The sequence below is a fragment of the Anguilla rostrata genome, chromosome 3, assembly GCF_018555375.3.
Source record: "Anguilla rostrata isolate EN2019 chromosome 3, ASM1855537v3, whole genome shotgun sequence".
NCBI classification, from domain to species: domain Eukaryota; kingdom Metazoa; phylum Chordata; class Actinopteri; order Anguilliformes; family Anguillidae; genus Anguilla; species Anguilla rostrata.
Window position 1 is genome coordinate 7,386,025 of NC_057935.1, and position 17,153 is coordinate 7,403,177.

Sequence of the window (17,153 nt, forward strand, 5' to 3'; positions counted from 1 at the left end):
ATGAGCAGTCAAAACGTTTGTGACTGACATCAGTTACGTAACTTCCACCCCTAAAAAAGCATTCTGAATAAGCTCTCGAGGAATTCTTGAGTGCATCTCCCTTGCATGCGCATTTAAAGGGTGGCGGAGATATAATTTTACACTCGGCTAACCTTGTGTGACTTTCTGCGAACAGCCAGCGTTCACAGCGCGTTATTAAGACCCCCGCCCTGCAGTCAGCCTGTTCCTGCCATTCACAGAGACGACCCTTTTTACAATTGCATGGCCTTTGGGAAGCGGAGTTGCTGAAAATAGATTGTGTGATAGGATTCCATGACTGCGCCGTCGGACGTGTTCGGAGTAAGAGAGCGTTAGAACAAAACAAAAAGACACTTTTTACAATGAAAGCTTTTCAATTAAAATTGAGCTCACTAAATAAAACAAAGTTCAACACAAAAATATTTTTGTGTTGAAGCTTTTGAAGTAAATTAGTGGGGCTAGCCTTTAAGATTTTTGTCACTTTTCTCACTCCCAATAAATATATTTTTGTCATAATGTGTGACTTTTAAAACTGTTTATAATACTGCTGACACATTAAAATAAATGATGCTCTGGTCTGTCCTTATAAAGTAAAAGCGAAGAACTGTTCAACTCAAATTGTCTGCTAAACGTTTTAGCCTTTTCCATTGTGACTGCGAATGAGAACAATTGTCAAACATCTCCAGGAAACATCCTGGTGCCCTTTGATACCTCAGCATTGCTTCTTTTTTTTTTTTTAAGGAACCATTTTATTTCTACCCCAAGAGTTTATCTGCTTTTAGAAGGTACTGTATTCTCTATTACCAAGAAAAAATGGGAACGCTGCTGTAAAGGTTCTCTGTGTCCACCTGTGCATTTAATTCCAAATGTTTTTTTTATTTTTTAAATGCCAAATGAATGCCAAATAAATGCAATGTAAATAATGTAATACTTTTTCTGATGTAAATTACGCATTACAGTTTCAGACTGCTACACGTGACCTGAGCCCCATTTTTGTGCAGTGGGAGGACTTACAGTTTAAGGTTTGCATATCTAATAAACTAGTTGGACCAATTAAGACTACCTGATTTACGCAAGAATGAGCAAGGTCACTGGTTCCCAAAGCTCTCCTCTGGTACCCCCAGTCGGATTCAGGTATTTGATGTGTTCCACCTGAAGCACACCTGATACAATTAATCAAGCCCTTAATTAAGGAATAAACGCATCCGTGGTCCTGTCATTTCTGGCATGTCAAAGCATGGATGTGGTGGTCAAGCATGAACGATTGAATATGGAGGCATTAAACGCTAGGTATTAATGAAATGTAAACATTCATTTCCCATCTTTAACGGCAACGTTAAAAATCGTTTATTTAGGCGCGTAATACGTTTGATCATTAATAGTGAGCGCGGGTTGTAACAGAGCAGATCAATTGGACCTATATGTGAGTAAGACCCGCCCATTTTCAAAATAAATTATGGAATCGTATAAAGCCGTGGGGACAGGAAGACGGTGTCGGTGCTTCGGTTGCAGTCTCTTTGACTAGGTACTGTGACGCGGCCCTGCCAGTTCGTTTACGGTTTTTTGACATCCTTTTTAAAAATCAACCGACCCGTTTCTCACGTAGACTGAAATAAAATACCCACAAACGGAGATGTCAAAACCACTGACAGACCAGGAAAAGAGGAAGCAGATTTCCGTGCGAGGGCTGGCCGGGGTGGAAAATGTGGCGGATCTCAAAACCAATTTCAATCGCCACCTCCACTTCACGCTGGTCAAGGATCGAAATGTGGCGACCAAACGGGATTACTATTTCGCCCTGGCCAACACCGTGCGCGATCATCTCGTGGGCCGCTGGATCAGAACGCAGCAGCATTACTACGAGAAAGATCCCAAAGTAAGCAGCCGCTTGCCGCAGTCTCCGCACACTCTCCCTGCACGTACGCTCATCCTTGATGGATTTCAGGCGTAGGGGAGGGGTGGCTGTCACAGTACAAACGGTGGCGCAGTAGTGATGCTTATAGTGCGGAAACGGCACTTTGAAGAATGCTGAAGGAATTTACCCTTTAATGCATGCATATGTGCATTCGCGGCAAATCCAAAATTAATATGTAGGCTACAAATGTGTTTGCTTGATCGATGCTTGGTCATTCATTCGGGAGATGGCTAGTGTTAAGTTCACGGGCACACTCTGTGCCCGCAGATATTACGTAACCAGTGTGTGCTTTCATGTTTATTGTATGTATGCATGTGCGTTTCTGCGTTTCTTATTTGGTAGACAATAAAATAATAAAAACATGAATTACAGAGAAGGTAGTAAAAGTAATATTTTATTTCAATTTATTTCAACCATTCCCCCAAAATGAGAGATCCCGTGCACATACGGATCATTGTTTTTCCCTCAATGAAATGCGTGAGTTGCCAGCTTTCCCTTAAATAGCAATAGCATTACATTTAAAATAAATGCGAAAATATTATATATATATTCAGACATTACCTCGTCTGCAAATGTTAATAGTTGCACACGAGTCTCGTGTTGCAAAAACATTGAATGGGAAGGAAACATGAAATTCTACTCGCGATATTAAGAAAGCCTCTAAAAATTTTCACAATGGTGCCCTTTGCTCTCTTTGACGCTTCAGAATCCAGACCCGGATGTGCCATAGTCGCATTCCACTCAATAGGTCCTTAAATATACAATCTGATGGGCTGGGTAATATGGAAACATAGGCAATCTGAATTATTGAAACCATATTCCTGCCATAACAACCAGCCCCTCCCATAACTCACTCGTATGGGAGTCGCTTCCTTGAGAATGCACCTGCAACGGCTAAAAGCAGTTTTATTGATGGTGACAGACTAGATTCAGCACCCACCCGTGCCTGAACAATAACAAAATGATCTCCTTTTGAAATGGACGGGTTGCTTGTTTCAATACAGGTGTTAAAAAGTGAAAGGACACTGAAATGCTGTTTCATAATCTTCATTTTGATTTCATACTCAGCTTTTTACTAGTAAGCTTCTTTTCAATGTTAATATACGTTACAGGACCAGTCCTTTGTTAGTGCTAAACGGTGTAGTTAATACAGTAGAGCTGTCCTTTTTAATGTTTATATATATGTGTGTGTATGTATGTGTGTGTATATACACACACATATATATATAATATAATGTAAATATAAAATAAGGAAACTCTTGAAGTTCCCATTCTTCGCTGAAACCTTCAGAATTTTATGGGCAAATAGAAACCCAGGCAGATGTGAGATTCCAGTTCTTCCTGTGAACTCACAAAGTTTTTAAACCGTCATGTGTCATACGTACAGCAGGGAGGTGGCGCTGTGCCCTGTGTGTGCTTTGAAGAATGCAAGAGGCCTTGAAGCCTGCTCCTTGAGCCGCTGCTGCCTTGCTGCGATTCGCCGATGCCTTATTGGGAAGTCTGGCTGTCGACAATGACCTTCAGCTTTGCAGTTCAGACGCCGCTGGACGTGTTCGCTCTGGAGAGTTTAGAGTTTCGCATAGCAACAGAAAAAAAACACAAAGACGACCCCTGTGGATAATTCGAGGCTGTACCCTTAATTCACATTACTGGATTCTGTTACCAGGATTTGTTCCTTTGCTTTAGGGCACAGAATATATAACTATAGGATATAAAATGCAGATCATCTGGGAAGTTTTTAGCACGTACCAATAAATCATGAGTGGGATTTCTTGTGTTTCTCTGTGGTATTTGGTGAAATGATACCTTGCACCTTGCCCACTGCCCTCTAGTGGTAAGAACAGTAAAACTATATTTTCCAGCCATTTGTCTATGCCAGGGTCTGCGGCAGTGGTTCTCGACCCCGTTCCTGGAGACCTGCTGTCCTGTAGGTTTCCATTTCAAACCTGATTCTACTAATGAGCAGCTCACCGAGATCTCTAGCTGTTGTTAGAGGTGGTGCTACGATAGGGTTGCAGTGAAAACCGAAAGGACAGTAGATCTCCAGGACCGGGGTTGGGAACCGCTCGTCTGAGGGCCGTGGGCAAGCGCACCCACTCATTTTGCCTTTGGCTTTCATGGCCTCGCTACCTCAGAGAGTCTCTCTAAAGGAAGTCGAAGTTTGTGTACACGTTCGCCCATACGTGCGCGCAGATAAATCTGTCTCGCGTTGTGTTTCTGTAACGCAAGCCTTGGCCTTTCCGGCGGTCTCTGGGTGCTGCTATTCTTACCCGGACAGAAATGTCGGTGTTACGCAATCTTATGAACCCTCGTGCCAGATTCTCACACCCCGGCACCGTTCCTTTTTCTCCCCCCTGAACCCGAGTTCAGTCAGACCCAGTGTCGTTGACCAAAAACAACACCAGGTGGGTTAGGGGGTCGAGACCATGCCTCAGGTGTGTTCTCTACAGGTCATTCAAAGGCCCCTAAAGAAACAGGAATTTTCCTGGGTAGCTTATGAGCTCACTGGTCACTATAAAATGGAGCTTTCCGTAATAACCTGCTGAGTGGCCTAAAACACATTCAAATCGAGCTCAGGTCTATTTGCACAGCCGTCTCTGTAGACGGGTTGTTCTCAGACGGCATTGTAGAGAGAAAATGTTTGCTAACGTACACATGCCACATGTAGACTTCCTCGGTGAAGAGCTTCGGGGTCTGTCGGATACTCGCTACAGTTTTGTGAACTCGCCGACAATTCAAATGGACAAAAAAAACAAATGGACGCTTGTGTGGAGGGTTTGCTACATCGTGATTTTACGTAAGAAATTTCCTATCACGTTTCGTTTTTATCGAAACTGCTGCTCATCTTGGAGACAGAACTCAACCTACTGGGCGGTGGCTCCAGTTAAAGCTGTAGTCCATGGTGCAGTGATGGTGCAGAATTGAACCCTGAATATGCCAGTCCTGCCTCATTAAGCATTAGCAACTCAATAGGGCGTAGTCCATGGAGCATTTGGTTCAGGCACGTACCTTTATAGTGCTGTGTTCCTGACTGAGCTGACTCTCTGATGGGAGAAAAGTCCTCCCAATTTCAGTGGATGTGCTTTGAGAATAAACAGATTTAATGTCAGTTGCATCTGGCGAATCGTGACGTTGTGCAAGTGGGGCTCCACCTCGAGGAGAAAATTGAACCTGAAAAAGAATCTTGTGCTGCACCATTAAATAACTCAACACTGGCTACTTGCTGGAACTTAATGACAGGAAGTTTTGCAGAAAGTAATCTCATAGATTATATGACTCTCCAGACTAGCAATAGCACATCTGAAGTTGAGACTAATCAGGAACCTGCTAGCACTGGCTAGCTAGTGCACTGTTAGTCAAATTATGGCCATCAAGGTCCAAGAACTGCTGGCTTTACACATTCCCTTTACCTGGGAGTCAGGTGTGAATACAGTCTCGCCAATCACAGTAGCGCTAATTGTTCCGTTAATTACCTGGGTGAAAAGAGAACCAGGACTGGATTTGGACACAAGGTCCTGATTTGAGTATCCATGCTCCAGCGCAGTGTGGCTGTAGAGCTGTACTGGCCGACCAGTGCTGATATTCATTGCTGGACCTGGCGGTCCACAGAATCTGCTGGTTCTTGTCGTTACTCGGCACCTAATCGATCAATTAAAGCAGTTCATTACACAGTTAACTCACCTCACCTGGCTTCTTGGGTCTGAATTGGTTGCTGATATTAAGGCGAAGACAAAAACCAGCAGACCCCTGTGCCCCACAAGGACCAGGAATGAAGGTCAGTGTGATAGACTGACTGCCACATGTTTCAGAGAACCAGCTTTCTATTCCACACTCCCCTGTGGGAACACTATATGGGCCAACATACCAATGAAGCTTCCAAATTTGGAGATATTATAAAAAAACATCAGCAATAAAAAGTTGCTTACAGAAAGTGCAAATGTGCTCCCATGAAGGTGTCAAACAAACCTTATGTTCACATTCCTTATTTGTCTCACTGTTCATTAATTGGGGGTGAATAAATGGGGACTTTGACATTTTAAGATGTACGCATCGTCTTCCTGAACCTGTGGCATGGCCTACCTTGCAAGGCGCGAGATCATTTTCACCTTGTGTTAATGCTTAATAAAAACAGGCCAGTAAAAGCGGCTATAACCACTTGGTGCAGCCGGGCAATCGATCTGACCTTCTGGAAGTGAAATGAGAATCCCAGCCCACGGCGACGGCTCGAGTGTCTTGACGGTGCCGGGGGCCAAAATTTACTCAGTATTTACTCAGTGCATAGCAGAGCGGGCAGGAATCCTCCGCTTCCTACACAAACACTGGCAGCTGCCTCTGAGGGAGGGAGCGAGTGTGTGTGAGTGTGTGAGTGAGTGAGTGAGTGCTGATGTGAAGAGAGAGACTGCCCCGCTCCTGCCGGGTCCTGTTACAGCTCGGGCTCGTCTTTCAGTGAGGCCGTGCCATCCAAACTCTCTGCCCCCCTGGCTGAGGTCCCCTTTGGTCTCCAGGGGTTTCCAGGAGAAGGGTAGACACCCCCCCCCCTCCCCCTCTCGTATTCTTATCAATAATAATAATAATAATAATAATACATTGGGCCAATTATGGTGTGCTTAGCTGGAGTTTAAACCTCTGGTTTAAACCTCTAACTGGAACAACTAATCTTTTGTTCCACAGATTCGGATAGGTGTTGCAGTCAAGCACACTGCAGTTGACCCATCAAGTTTATATGTTGCAGCTTTTCAGTGATGCAAACACACATTGTATTACTACATTACTACGCTATAAGAACCTGGGCAGAGACGGGCAGATGCTCACGGGGCAGAATGGGGAGGAGCTGCGGGATGGAGTGGGGCTTGTGGTGAACAGAGAAATATTTATGTTCGTGTGTGTACGTCTGCGTGTGCTAATGGACATTAATGGGTGGTTAATGGACTTGTAGGCCAGAGTGAAGTGGTGGGATTTCAGGTGGGACTAGAAGATTTCTGAAGGAGGCTAGGGAGCGCCGTACTCTGGGGTCTCATTCAAGTCCATTGTTTTCACTCCGTACATCTTTTCCTCGCGAACTTGTTTGACCAACCAACAGGGGGTGCTGTCGTTCCAAACTGTGGAGCTGGATTCAAAAATATACTGGAGAAGTCCTTTCCTATGAACGTCTAGCAACAGCACTGCTCCTTTTTTAATGTTTGACCTCTCTCTCTCTCTTCCCCCCTCCCTCGCTCCAGCGTGTGTACTATCTGTCCCTGGAGTTCTACATGGGCCGCACCCTGCAGAATACCATGGTGAACCTGGGCTTGGAGAATGCCTGCGATGAAGCCACCTATCAGGTCAGAGACCGATGTGTGGAGGAAGTGAAAAGGGCACACTCACAAAGACGCTGCCTGCCCAAAGTTACTGACAGAGAGACTGTCTGCCCAAAGTTACTGACAAAGACATTGTCTGCCCAAAGTTACTGACAGAGACAATGTCTGCCCAAAGTTACTGACAGAGAGACTGTCTGCCCAAAGTTACTGACAGAGACAATGCCTGCCCTAAGATACTGGCAGAGACGTGTCAGCCAGAAGGCACTGACAGGCATACACTCAGCCCAAAGGCACTGACAGATACATAAGGTTTCCCTAAAGGCACTGACACATACATACGGTTACTCCAAAGGCACTGACAGTCACACAGTAGCTCATTCTTGTCTCCTGCAGTTGGGGTTGGACATGGAGGAGCTGCAGGACATGGAGGAAGATGCTGGCCTCGGGAACGGCGGTCTGGGACGTCTTGCCGGTCAGTGACCCTCTTACTGCCCCCTAACATGGCCCCTCCCCCTTTCAGTGTAAAAGACGTGGTGCTGTTTTCTTTGGATATGCTATCCACAAGGAAAGCTTTCGCTGCCAGCTATGCTCTTTTCAATTAAAAAAAAAACAATCATACAATACAATTAGTCAGCAGACCTAACAATTCTTACAAAAGAAAAATGAATTAAGCATGAGATGAAACTCATTTCATTTCTTTTGCGTAGCGTGATGGTGAGTTTGTCTCCCCCTGCTGTCCGTTCTCCAGCGTGCTTCCTGGACTCCATGGCTACCCTCGGATTGGCTGCCTACGGCTACGGTATCCGCTACGAGTTCGGCATCTTCAACCAGAGACTCGTCAATGGCTGGCAGGTGAGTAGACCGGGCAGAGGTCTCAGCGAATGTCCGTGTGTCCGTCCAGAAAAATGACTCCTAGGATGCAGCATTGCTAACAACATCCTCTGCCCTGAAGTTGGGCACTTTCTAGTTTCAATGTAGAGGCCAATTAGGAGTTAGTGTTCTGTGTACACCACACCAAATGGGGGGGAAAAAAGGGGGATGATTGACATTTCTTCCGCAGGTGGAGGAGGCGGATGATTGGCTGCGCTATGGAAACCCCTGGGAGAAGGCCCGCCCTGAGTACATGCGCCCCGTTCACTTCTACGGCCGAGTGGAGCACCATGCCGACGGAGTGAAGTGGGTGGACACTCAGGTGCGATTGGAGGGGTGGAGAGAGGTGGAGAGGTAGAGAGATGGAGCAGTGGAGAGTAGGAGGGTGAAAGAGTGGGAGAAAGGAGATGTGTTGTATGGGGCAAACATATGATGGAGGGTATTAGGTTCACTGTGTGTGTGTGTGTGTGTGTTGTATGTATTGTATGTGTGTATGTGAGTGTGCGTGTGTATATTGTATGAGCGTGTGTGTTGTCTGTGTGTGTGTGTGTATGTATTGTATGTGTATGTGTGTGTGCGTGTGTATATTGTATGATTGTGTGTGTGTTGTAAGTGTGTGTGTGTGTATGCTGTGTGATAAAGAAAGAAGAAGCAAAGCAAGCTGATGAATCACACTTCCTACGCTGTGCTGTCCGCTGCTGCTAAGCGAGGTCTTGCCCTCACAGGTTGTTTTGGCGTTGCCGTACGACACGCCCGTCCCAGGGTACAAGAACAACGTTGTAAACACCATGAGACTGTGGTCTGCCAAGGCTCCCTGTGAATTCAATCTGAAAGACTGTGAGTCCCCAAATTTAATAATGAGAGCACATTATAGCCTCTTATTGAAATGGGATATACTGCCATACATTGAAAATATGTGGGCCTGTGGGCTGAAATTACAATAATAAATACATTCACAAAACGTTTTGTTCTTTCAACAGTCAACGTCGGCGGCTACATTCAGGCTGTGCTAGACAGGAACCTGGCGGAGAACATATCCCGTGTGCTGTACCCCAATGACAACGTGAGTGCCCCGTTGCGTTGGGTTCAATGCTGCTCACACACAATTAAGCACAGTTATAGCCTGCACCTCCCTTTGCACAAATCTGCAGAGCATACGCTGAAAGAAAAAATCTGAAAACATTGCTCATTTTAAATGCTGCTCATTCCTAAAATAAAGCCAATTGAATGCCATTTTCCAGGATGTGAGCTTATTATACAAAACTAAATTTAAAGGTGCTCCCATTTTTCTATGCCTTAACATTATTTATTATTATTTACTTAAGTTTTTATGAAAAATTATTTTAAGAAATTGCTTTCAGCCGGGACATTAGATAGAACAGGACACTCTTGAAATTTTAGCCAACAAAAATACATAAAGATGTCAGGCATACTGAGTGTTGTGTGCGACCGTCTGTCTGTGTGTCTGTTTGTCTGTCTGTCCGTCCGGCTGCAGTTCTTTGAAGGGAAGGAGCTTCGTCTGAAGCAGGAGTACTTTGTGGTGGCCGCCACTCTCCAGGACATCATCCGTCGTTTTAAGTCGTCCAAGTTCGGCTCCACGGAAGTCGTGCGCACTGACTTCACCTCCTTACCTGACAAGGTGAGCCCTCAGGAGTTCTCCTGAGGTTTCAGGTTTCAAATCACACACTCTGTGTGTTTTAAAGATGATCCTGTTTATCCTTTGTTTGCTTAGAAGCCCTTATCCATTGGGGCTGCTATTGCTCTTAACCTTTTTCTGCATGCACTTATGTTAGTTAGCTCCGCCTGCTGAATGCCAAATGGAATTGTGGTTTACACTGCGCATATTTTAAACTACCCAAATATATCACTGCCTACATAATTCTCCTGAAGCCACTGGAATAAAGTGCATTCCTGAAGGATAGAGCCTTGGGCCAATGCCCAGTTCCCCAAATGCATTCATCTTCTATTGGATAAACGCTTCCACGTCTGAGGCTTGGTAATCCCGACCCGCTGTTTATTATTAAATGGCAGTTGCACTTGAACCCTGCGAGCTGTGTTGGCAGGTTGTTGGATGTTTTCCCTCGATCTCCGGGGGGTTCTGTTTGCGTCCGCGCTGTCGCGCGGTCTCCGTGGTGACGTACCGCTGTCTGGTGCGCGCAGGTGGCGATACAGCTGAACGACACCCACCCCGCCATGGCCATTCCTGAGCTTCTGAGGATACTCATCGATGAGGAGAAGCTGACCTGGGAAAAGGTGGGGGGGGGTGAGGGGGGTGATTGGGGGGGGGGGGGATCTCCTTCCTCTTGAGACCTTGTCCATTTGCCAGATCATTTGAGGTTTCCTGTCATAGGTAGTTTTTTTATATATATTTTTTTGGCATCTCGTGATATCCTCTTCACTGGACAGTTGAGGACCATGAAGCAATTTGGTGCACGCAGATGTTTGCAGGCTTTGAAATTGCATGTGCAGGTTGCATACTGTGCAAGCTAAACTTACTGTTACACAACAGGATCTGTGGGCAATTCAGTTCTGATGATGAAATTAAGCATCCCACAATTGCATATTGGAAACAGAGCTGTCTGTGGGTGGTGTACGATGAAAAGAGATGCAAATAAAACATGCATGTACTGTTCAGTTTTTAATGTGTCACCGAAGGCCCCCGGGCTGAGCTTAGTGTTGCCTTCTCCTGATCGTGTGATGTAGCCTGACCTTTGACCCTGATTTTATCAGGCCTGGGACATCTGCGTGCGCACTTGCGCCTACACCAACCACACCGTTCTCCCCGAAGCCCTGGAGCGCTGGCCCCTCGACCTGTTCCAGAACCTGCTGCCCCGCCACCTGGAGATCATCTTCGAAATCAACCGTCGCCACCTAGAGGTCCGGAGGACTCTCAAAATCCAGCCAGAAACATGCAGCAATCTCCCCGATGTCGTTTTTAAATCATAATAAATGAATTCGTAATTATAACGATGGCGATTATGACCGTGGTTCTCCGTTTCTCGCTCATTGTTCCCGCCGTCTCTCCGCGCAGCGCATCGCGGCGAAGTTCCCGGACGACTTGGACCGCCTGCGGCGCATGTCCCTGATCGAGGAAGGCGGGCAGAAGAAGATCAACATGGCGCACCTGTGCATCGTGGGTTCCCATGTCGTGAACGGAGTGGCCCGCATTCACTCCGACATAATCAAAAACACCGTGTACGCATCAGTCCAAGTCTCTTACACACACCTTTCTGTTTTTTAATGTTTTTTTTTTGTGTTTCGGTGTACGCGCCCAAGGTCAATGGATCTGACCGAGGAAGCGCGTGCTGGCAGTTGAGGTCTGACCGCCGTTGCCGTGGTTTTCGTTCGCAGGTTCAAAGACTTTTACGATGTCGACCCCCAAAAGTTCCAGAACAAGACCAACGGCATCACCCCTCGTCGCTGGCTGGTCATGTGCAACCCTGGCCTGGCTGAGGTCATCGCAGAGGTGGGGGCTTGAACGGTCATCACCTTTTCTCTTTCAGTCGCAATCCAAAATAACTATAAGTACGCAGTACCTATCCATTTTTGAATAGTATTTAGAGGTTGCGATGTTACAGTACAAGTATCCTAGCAACATTTTTCTTCAAGGTCGGCTGATATGCTGTAGGATTAGATGCCGTTTTCTGTTTGTGTGTGTTTGTGTTTACGTTTGGGATTGGGATTGTGTTTGTGTGCGTGTGTGACAGAGGATCGGAGAGGACTACATGCGTGATTTGGACCAGCTGAAGAAGCTCCTGAGGTTTGAGGACGATGATGCTTTAATCCGAGACATTGCCAAAATCAAGCAGGTAATGGGTCACATGACGTTTCAGATGAAGGAAATTTACTGCATCCCATGTTGCTGGTTTTTTTTTTTTTTTTACTGAATTAATTTTAACGCCCTGCACAAAATAGAGAATTTTACATGCTGCTTAGTGACAGGTCAACACTGTGTTTAGTTTGCAAATTAAAAGTGAGACTTTGCCCCAAAGTGCTGCTCCAGGACCAGGCTCACCTCTTTACCCTGCAGCCAATCATGAAGATCTTATGCCTAAAAAACAAATCTTTATTGTAAAAATCTTATATCATAATCGGATAATGGTGTTTACATGACCATTTCAATAATCAGAATATTGCCTTAATCAGGGTAAGATCATAATATTAGTGTGCATGTAAACGGACCCAATCTGAGCAGTCAAGGCCTTGATGGGCCAAAAACAATTACCCTGGGGCTACACCTTTCGCAACACCCTGCACTGCATCAGGAGTGACTGTTATCACAAACTCCTTCTTTTCTCCCACCTCCTCCCCTCCTCCTCTGCTCCTTCCCCCTAAAGGAGAACAAGCTGAAGTTTGCAGCTCACCTGGAGGAGCACTACAAGGTGAAAATAAACCCAGAGTCCATGTTTGATGTGCAAGTCAAGAGAATCCACGAGTACAAGAGACAACTGCTGAACTGTCTCCACATCATCACCCTCTATAACCGTGAGTTTTGCTCCTTAATAATAATAATAATAATAATAATAATTAATAACAGGCAGTAATAAAAAATACTTTCCAATGGAGGTGAGAACAGTAGAATCACTGGCCATATTTTGATGTAGAGTGAAAGCCCATCTCATTCCCACTGCTACTGCTCTTTTAAAATGTCATTTCTTCAGGATTGTTATAGTGCACTTGCTCGAGGTGAGATTTGAACCTGTGTCTCTCATTCACACAAAGATGAATGCGTTACCAGTCAGCTAAAACTGAAAGACTGGAAATGTTATTGACCTGGTCTGGCACTGTCGATCACTTAACTCTGGTGAATTAATTAATACGTTGTACATTAATACACTGGCAAATGCCAAATTAATGTGTAGTAATAATATTTGTATATACAATGAAACAAGCAGCTCAAAGTGCTTCACAATAAAAGCACTGCGGTGCTTTCTGTTGCAGGAGACAGTTCAGCCTGGGAGTTAATTAGACTGTCTGAAAGTGCTGGTTTGGGTTTTGTCTGCCTGTCAGGCTTAATGCCCATCTTATCTGAAATATGCCATCTCTTTCTATTTCAGGCATCAAGAAGGATCCCAAAAAGGCTTGGACCCCCAGAACCATTATGATTGGAGGAAAGGTGATTTTCCATGACCAGTCACAGCACTCGTCACATACAGTCTGGTTGCGATTTGCAGCAGTCCATGAGTGCCCACATGTTTATACCTGTATGCTATACCTTCACATCAATGCCTTATCCCCTCTTCCACAAATTTAACCTTATTGTTGAATAACGAATGATGTTTGCACATGTTTTAATTGTATAATTTAATTAAAAACTCTTGCTCTCATGTGAGTTCAGAGAATTTAAGATGGTTCAGGGCTGGACTATGAAAAGACCGTGTATGGCAGCCTGTGGATTTGTCAGTTGCCACTGTCAGTTAACATTTGTCTGTTCTGGTCCTTTGAACCACCTGTTTTCCAGGCTGCCCCTGGTTACCACACTGCCAAGATGATCATCAGGCTCATTACTGCCATCGGAGACATTGTCAACCACGACCCTGTGGTGGGCGACCGTCTCAAAGTCATCTTCCTGGAAAACTACAGGGTCACCCTGGCTGAGAAAGGTAGTGGACTTTCCTGTGTGCATGTGTGTATGTGTGTGTGTTCGGATGCGTGAGTGTGTGTACGTGTTTGTGTGTGTGTGTGTGTGTGCATGCACCTGTTTGTGTGTGTGTGTGTGTGTTCGGATGCGTGTGAGTGAGTGTGTGTGTGTATATGTGCGACTGTCAGTGAGAAGGTGGCAGTGTCAGTGAGACGTTGTGAGACTTGTCTCTCTGCACAGTGATCCCAGCGGCTGACCTCTCGGAGCAGATCTCCACGGCGGGCACGGAGGCCTCCGGCACCGGGAACATGAAGTTCATGCTGAACGGCGCCCTCACCATCGGCACCATGGACGGCGCCAACGTGGAGATGGCGGAGGAGGCCGGAGAGGACAACCTCTTCATCTTCGGCATGAGGGTGGAAGACGTGGAGGCCATGGACAAGAAGGGGTAAGAGAGAGTCCCCAACGAGGGCCGATCCGTTTCAGGACTTTGTGCTAACTCTCAATCATATATCTTGATCTGACATTTGAATAACCACCAGCTACAGCTGCAGACTGCAAGTGTATGCTAAAGATTTTACTGTGCTCAAGTACAGGAGTCAAACAGTGTAGTTTATACAGCAGTCAGGAAGACTAAACTAGAAGTAAGGTAATTGGTTGGAACAAAAGTTGTTGTTACTGGTGGTGATGTTGCAGATGTGCTATGAAAACAAAATGAAATGTAAATTAATTGTAAATGACTCCTCTGGTGTCTTAGATATGATGCCAGTGAGTACTACAACCGTATCCCTGAGCTGAAGCAGGCCATTGACCAGATCTCAGGAGGGTTCTACAGTCCCAACCAACCGGACCTCTTCAAAGACATTGTTAACATGCTGATGAACCATGACAGGTAGAGGAATCTGCTAACACACACACAAACACATACACACAAACACACACACACATGCACAGACACACACACACAGACAAACACATACACACAAACACACACACACATACACAAACACACATACACATGCACAGACACACACACACACACACACACACAAACACACCATTCGTAAACACAGTGACTGATCCTCAGTTTGTCTGGCTCCATATGGTCTCATCTAATTATCTGACTGTGACTGTTTGCCTTTGGTTCAGGTTCAAGGTGTTTGCAGATTATGAAGACTACATCAAATGTCAGGACAAAGTCAGTGCTCTGTATAAGGTCAGTATACATTTCTGATGTATTTTTCTCATCTGTCAAGCATTGGCTGTATTGCACTTTTCAGTGTATTGCTTCCAAGACATACTTTCTGTGAACTTCATTCTATCTCTGTCTCTCTCAACAGAACACTAAGGCGTGGACCAAGAAGGTGATCCATAACATTGCCGGGAGTGGTAAATTCTCCAGTGACCGCACCATTGCCCAGTACGCACGGGAGATATGGGGGATGGAGCCCAGTCTCGCTAAAATTGCTGCCCCAGATGACCCCCGTTAAATGACCCCCTCAAATTCCAAGGCGCCGTTTGGGAAAATTAATCATAGAGGCAAAACACAGATTTTCAAAACTGGGCGTCCTTCTCTCTCTTTCCCACTCTCCCTTAGATTTTGATTGTGACAAATGTGATAGTCTTTCCATAGCTCCTGAGTAAGATATGTGTTCCCTTCCTTGCTGGTTGACACCCTCAGTGATATGGCTACTCTATTTCCAGTCATGCCCACAGGCAAACTATTTACCAGTATTCAATCACGAACGTCCTGCCAATATCAATTAAGCCTATCCGGTTGTGCAGCATTGAATCTGTGTTGTTTCACTGTTATTTGACCAACAATACCTACAGTACGTTCATCAGAAGCACCACACAGCTAACACAGAATGTCCTCGCAATGTTGCTGCCGTGTAGTGGCAATGTTATAACGCTGCATTGTGGGGACATTTTGTGTCGGCTGGGCAGCTACTGATGCCGCAATGCAGCCAGAGAAGAACAGCCCTGTTACCGTCAGTTTAGTTGTCATGCCACCCTTAATACCTGCAGATCAGAAAGCTGTCGGTTTGACATTATGTCTTCCAAATCAGAAAGCTGTGTGAAGCGACCTTGAGTATGACAAAGGCGCTATACAAATAACTTATTATTATTATTATTATCATCCCTTTAAAAGGACAGGATAAATGGTTGTGTGATACATTTTAGGAGATATGCGCATATTTTATCTGTGCTGTGAAGTGACACTGCAGGTCTGGCTTTGACTGAACACGCTGTCCACATCCACAAACTACGGTAGATCTGTCAGGTTTGAGTGTTCATTTTTGGGTGCAGGCAGGAGACAAATCTGTCGACACATTCTCTGAATATTACAGAACCAGGTCATGTTTGTGTTTGGAATCTTTTTACAATTGTTTCTTTCTCAGTTCACTGTCAAAAAAAGGTCATGTCTTGCACTTTATTATTATTATTATTGTTTTGGTCTTTAAACCTTTTCGACAAAGAGCTATAATCCTCCTCTCCAGCTTATGTGTGAAATCAAGCAAATATACTGTCAAGACCTCAGTCATGGAAACGACCATTGTCCCTCATCTAGATTGTCTTCGTGTCGTGACTCAGGCTGTACTGTACTTTTTCCATTCTACCTTGACCTACTTCACTGAACACCGTTGAACACCAGTGACAGGAATTGCCTTAACAGTGTCTGTGTGTGCGGTAAAAGCGCATGAGTTCATGTGTGCTTGTATCCATCTCCACCGCTGTTCTACCCCCCACCCCCACCCCCACCCCCCCAAGTCAAACGGAGAAAATGGCATGCCTTACGCTGCCATTTCCCATTCGTTGTTGTACTACACTAAAAGCATGACTTTTTACTAGAGTATCATTCAGCTGTGTCCTGAAGGCTGTCGGGCTCATTGTGACTGTAAAAACTGCATGTAATCTTCAGGATTCGGTTCGGCGGAGGTTGAGGATGACATGCGCGTACCTGCTTTTGACCTGCGTCGTTAGAGGTAGAGGCTTTAGAGATAAATTATTGTCCCTGCGTCTAGGCAAGGAAAGCTAGTGAAAGAACTCTCACCTCCCACTCCAACCCTATTGTCTTATGTCCATGTCAGTAAACGGAAGCCAATAAACAAGACACATTCAAGAAAACTGTTTCTTCTGTCTTATTTCTGCATCTGTTCCATGGTGTCATTTTGAATGCTCCCCGTTTTATCATTATTTATTTATTTTAGGGTAACTAGTATTATGGTATGTTATTGGGTAAACTATTCTGCAACACTGCACACAGCTTTAGGTTTTTTTAGGCATACATGGAAAAGGGTAACTATGTTACTTAATGTGTACATGTATACAGGGGCTTGCTGCTTCTTCTGGCAAGTGTTAGCGATGTGGCATCCCCATACAGGACCTACTGTATAAACTTGGTTGTTTTTAGACCCTATTTCAGTCCATTAATCCAAGGTTTGACAAAAACAGCAAAACAACTTATGGT

General features: G+C 45.2%; 1 protein-coding gene across 1 annotated transcript; it reads left to right on the top strand.

Moving 5' to 3' along the window:
• The first annotated feature begins 1,256 nt into the window (after nt 1-1,256).
• Nucleotides 1,257-16,810, top strand: LOC135250014 (glycogen phosphorylase, muscle form-like). The gene is made up of 20 exons (XM_064325805.1): nt 1,257-1,894; nt 7,153-7,254; nt 7,624-7,702; nt 7,979-8,082; nt 8,291-8,422; nt 8,826-8,937; nt 9,081-9,163; nt 9,596-9,739; nt 10,261-10,353; nt 10,831-10,977; nt 11,132-11,295; nt 11,452-11,566; nt 11,808-11,909; nt 12,438-12,585; nt 13,158-13,216; nt 13,562-13,703; nt 13,922-14,129; nt 14,439-14,573; nt 14,831-14,897; nt 15,022-16,810. Exons 1-20 carry the CDS (start codon nt 1,652-1,654, stop codon nt 15,169-15,171), a joined length of 2,529 nt encoding a protein of 842 aa, XP_064181875.1. The 5' UTR covers nt 1,257-1,651; the 3' UTR covers nt 15,172-16,810.
• The last annotated feature ends 343 nt before the right edge of the window (nt 16,811-17,153 follow it).

What these genes read in the sequence shown, in the direction of transcription:
- LOC135250014 (XM_064325805.1), top strand. Translation starts at nt 1,652, where the DNA reads ATGTCAAAACCACTGACAGACCAGGAAAAGAGGAAGCAGATTTCCGTG. An exon ending in TCAACCGTCGCCACCTAGAG is followed by an intron (nt 10,978 to 11,131) that starts GTCCGGAGGACT and finishes CTCTCCGCGCAG; the next exon opens with CGCATCGCGGCGAAGTTCCC. An exon ending in AAGTCAGTGCTCTGTATAAG is followed by an intron (nt 14,898 to 15,021) that starts GTCAGTATACAT and finishes CTCTCTCAACAG; the next exon opens with AACACTAAGGCGTGGACCAA.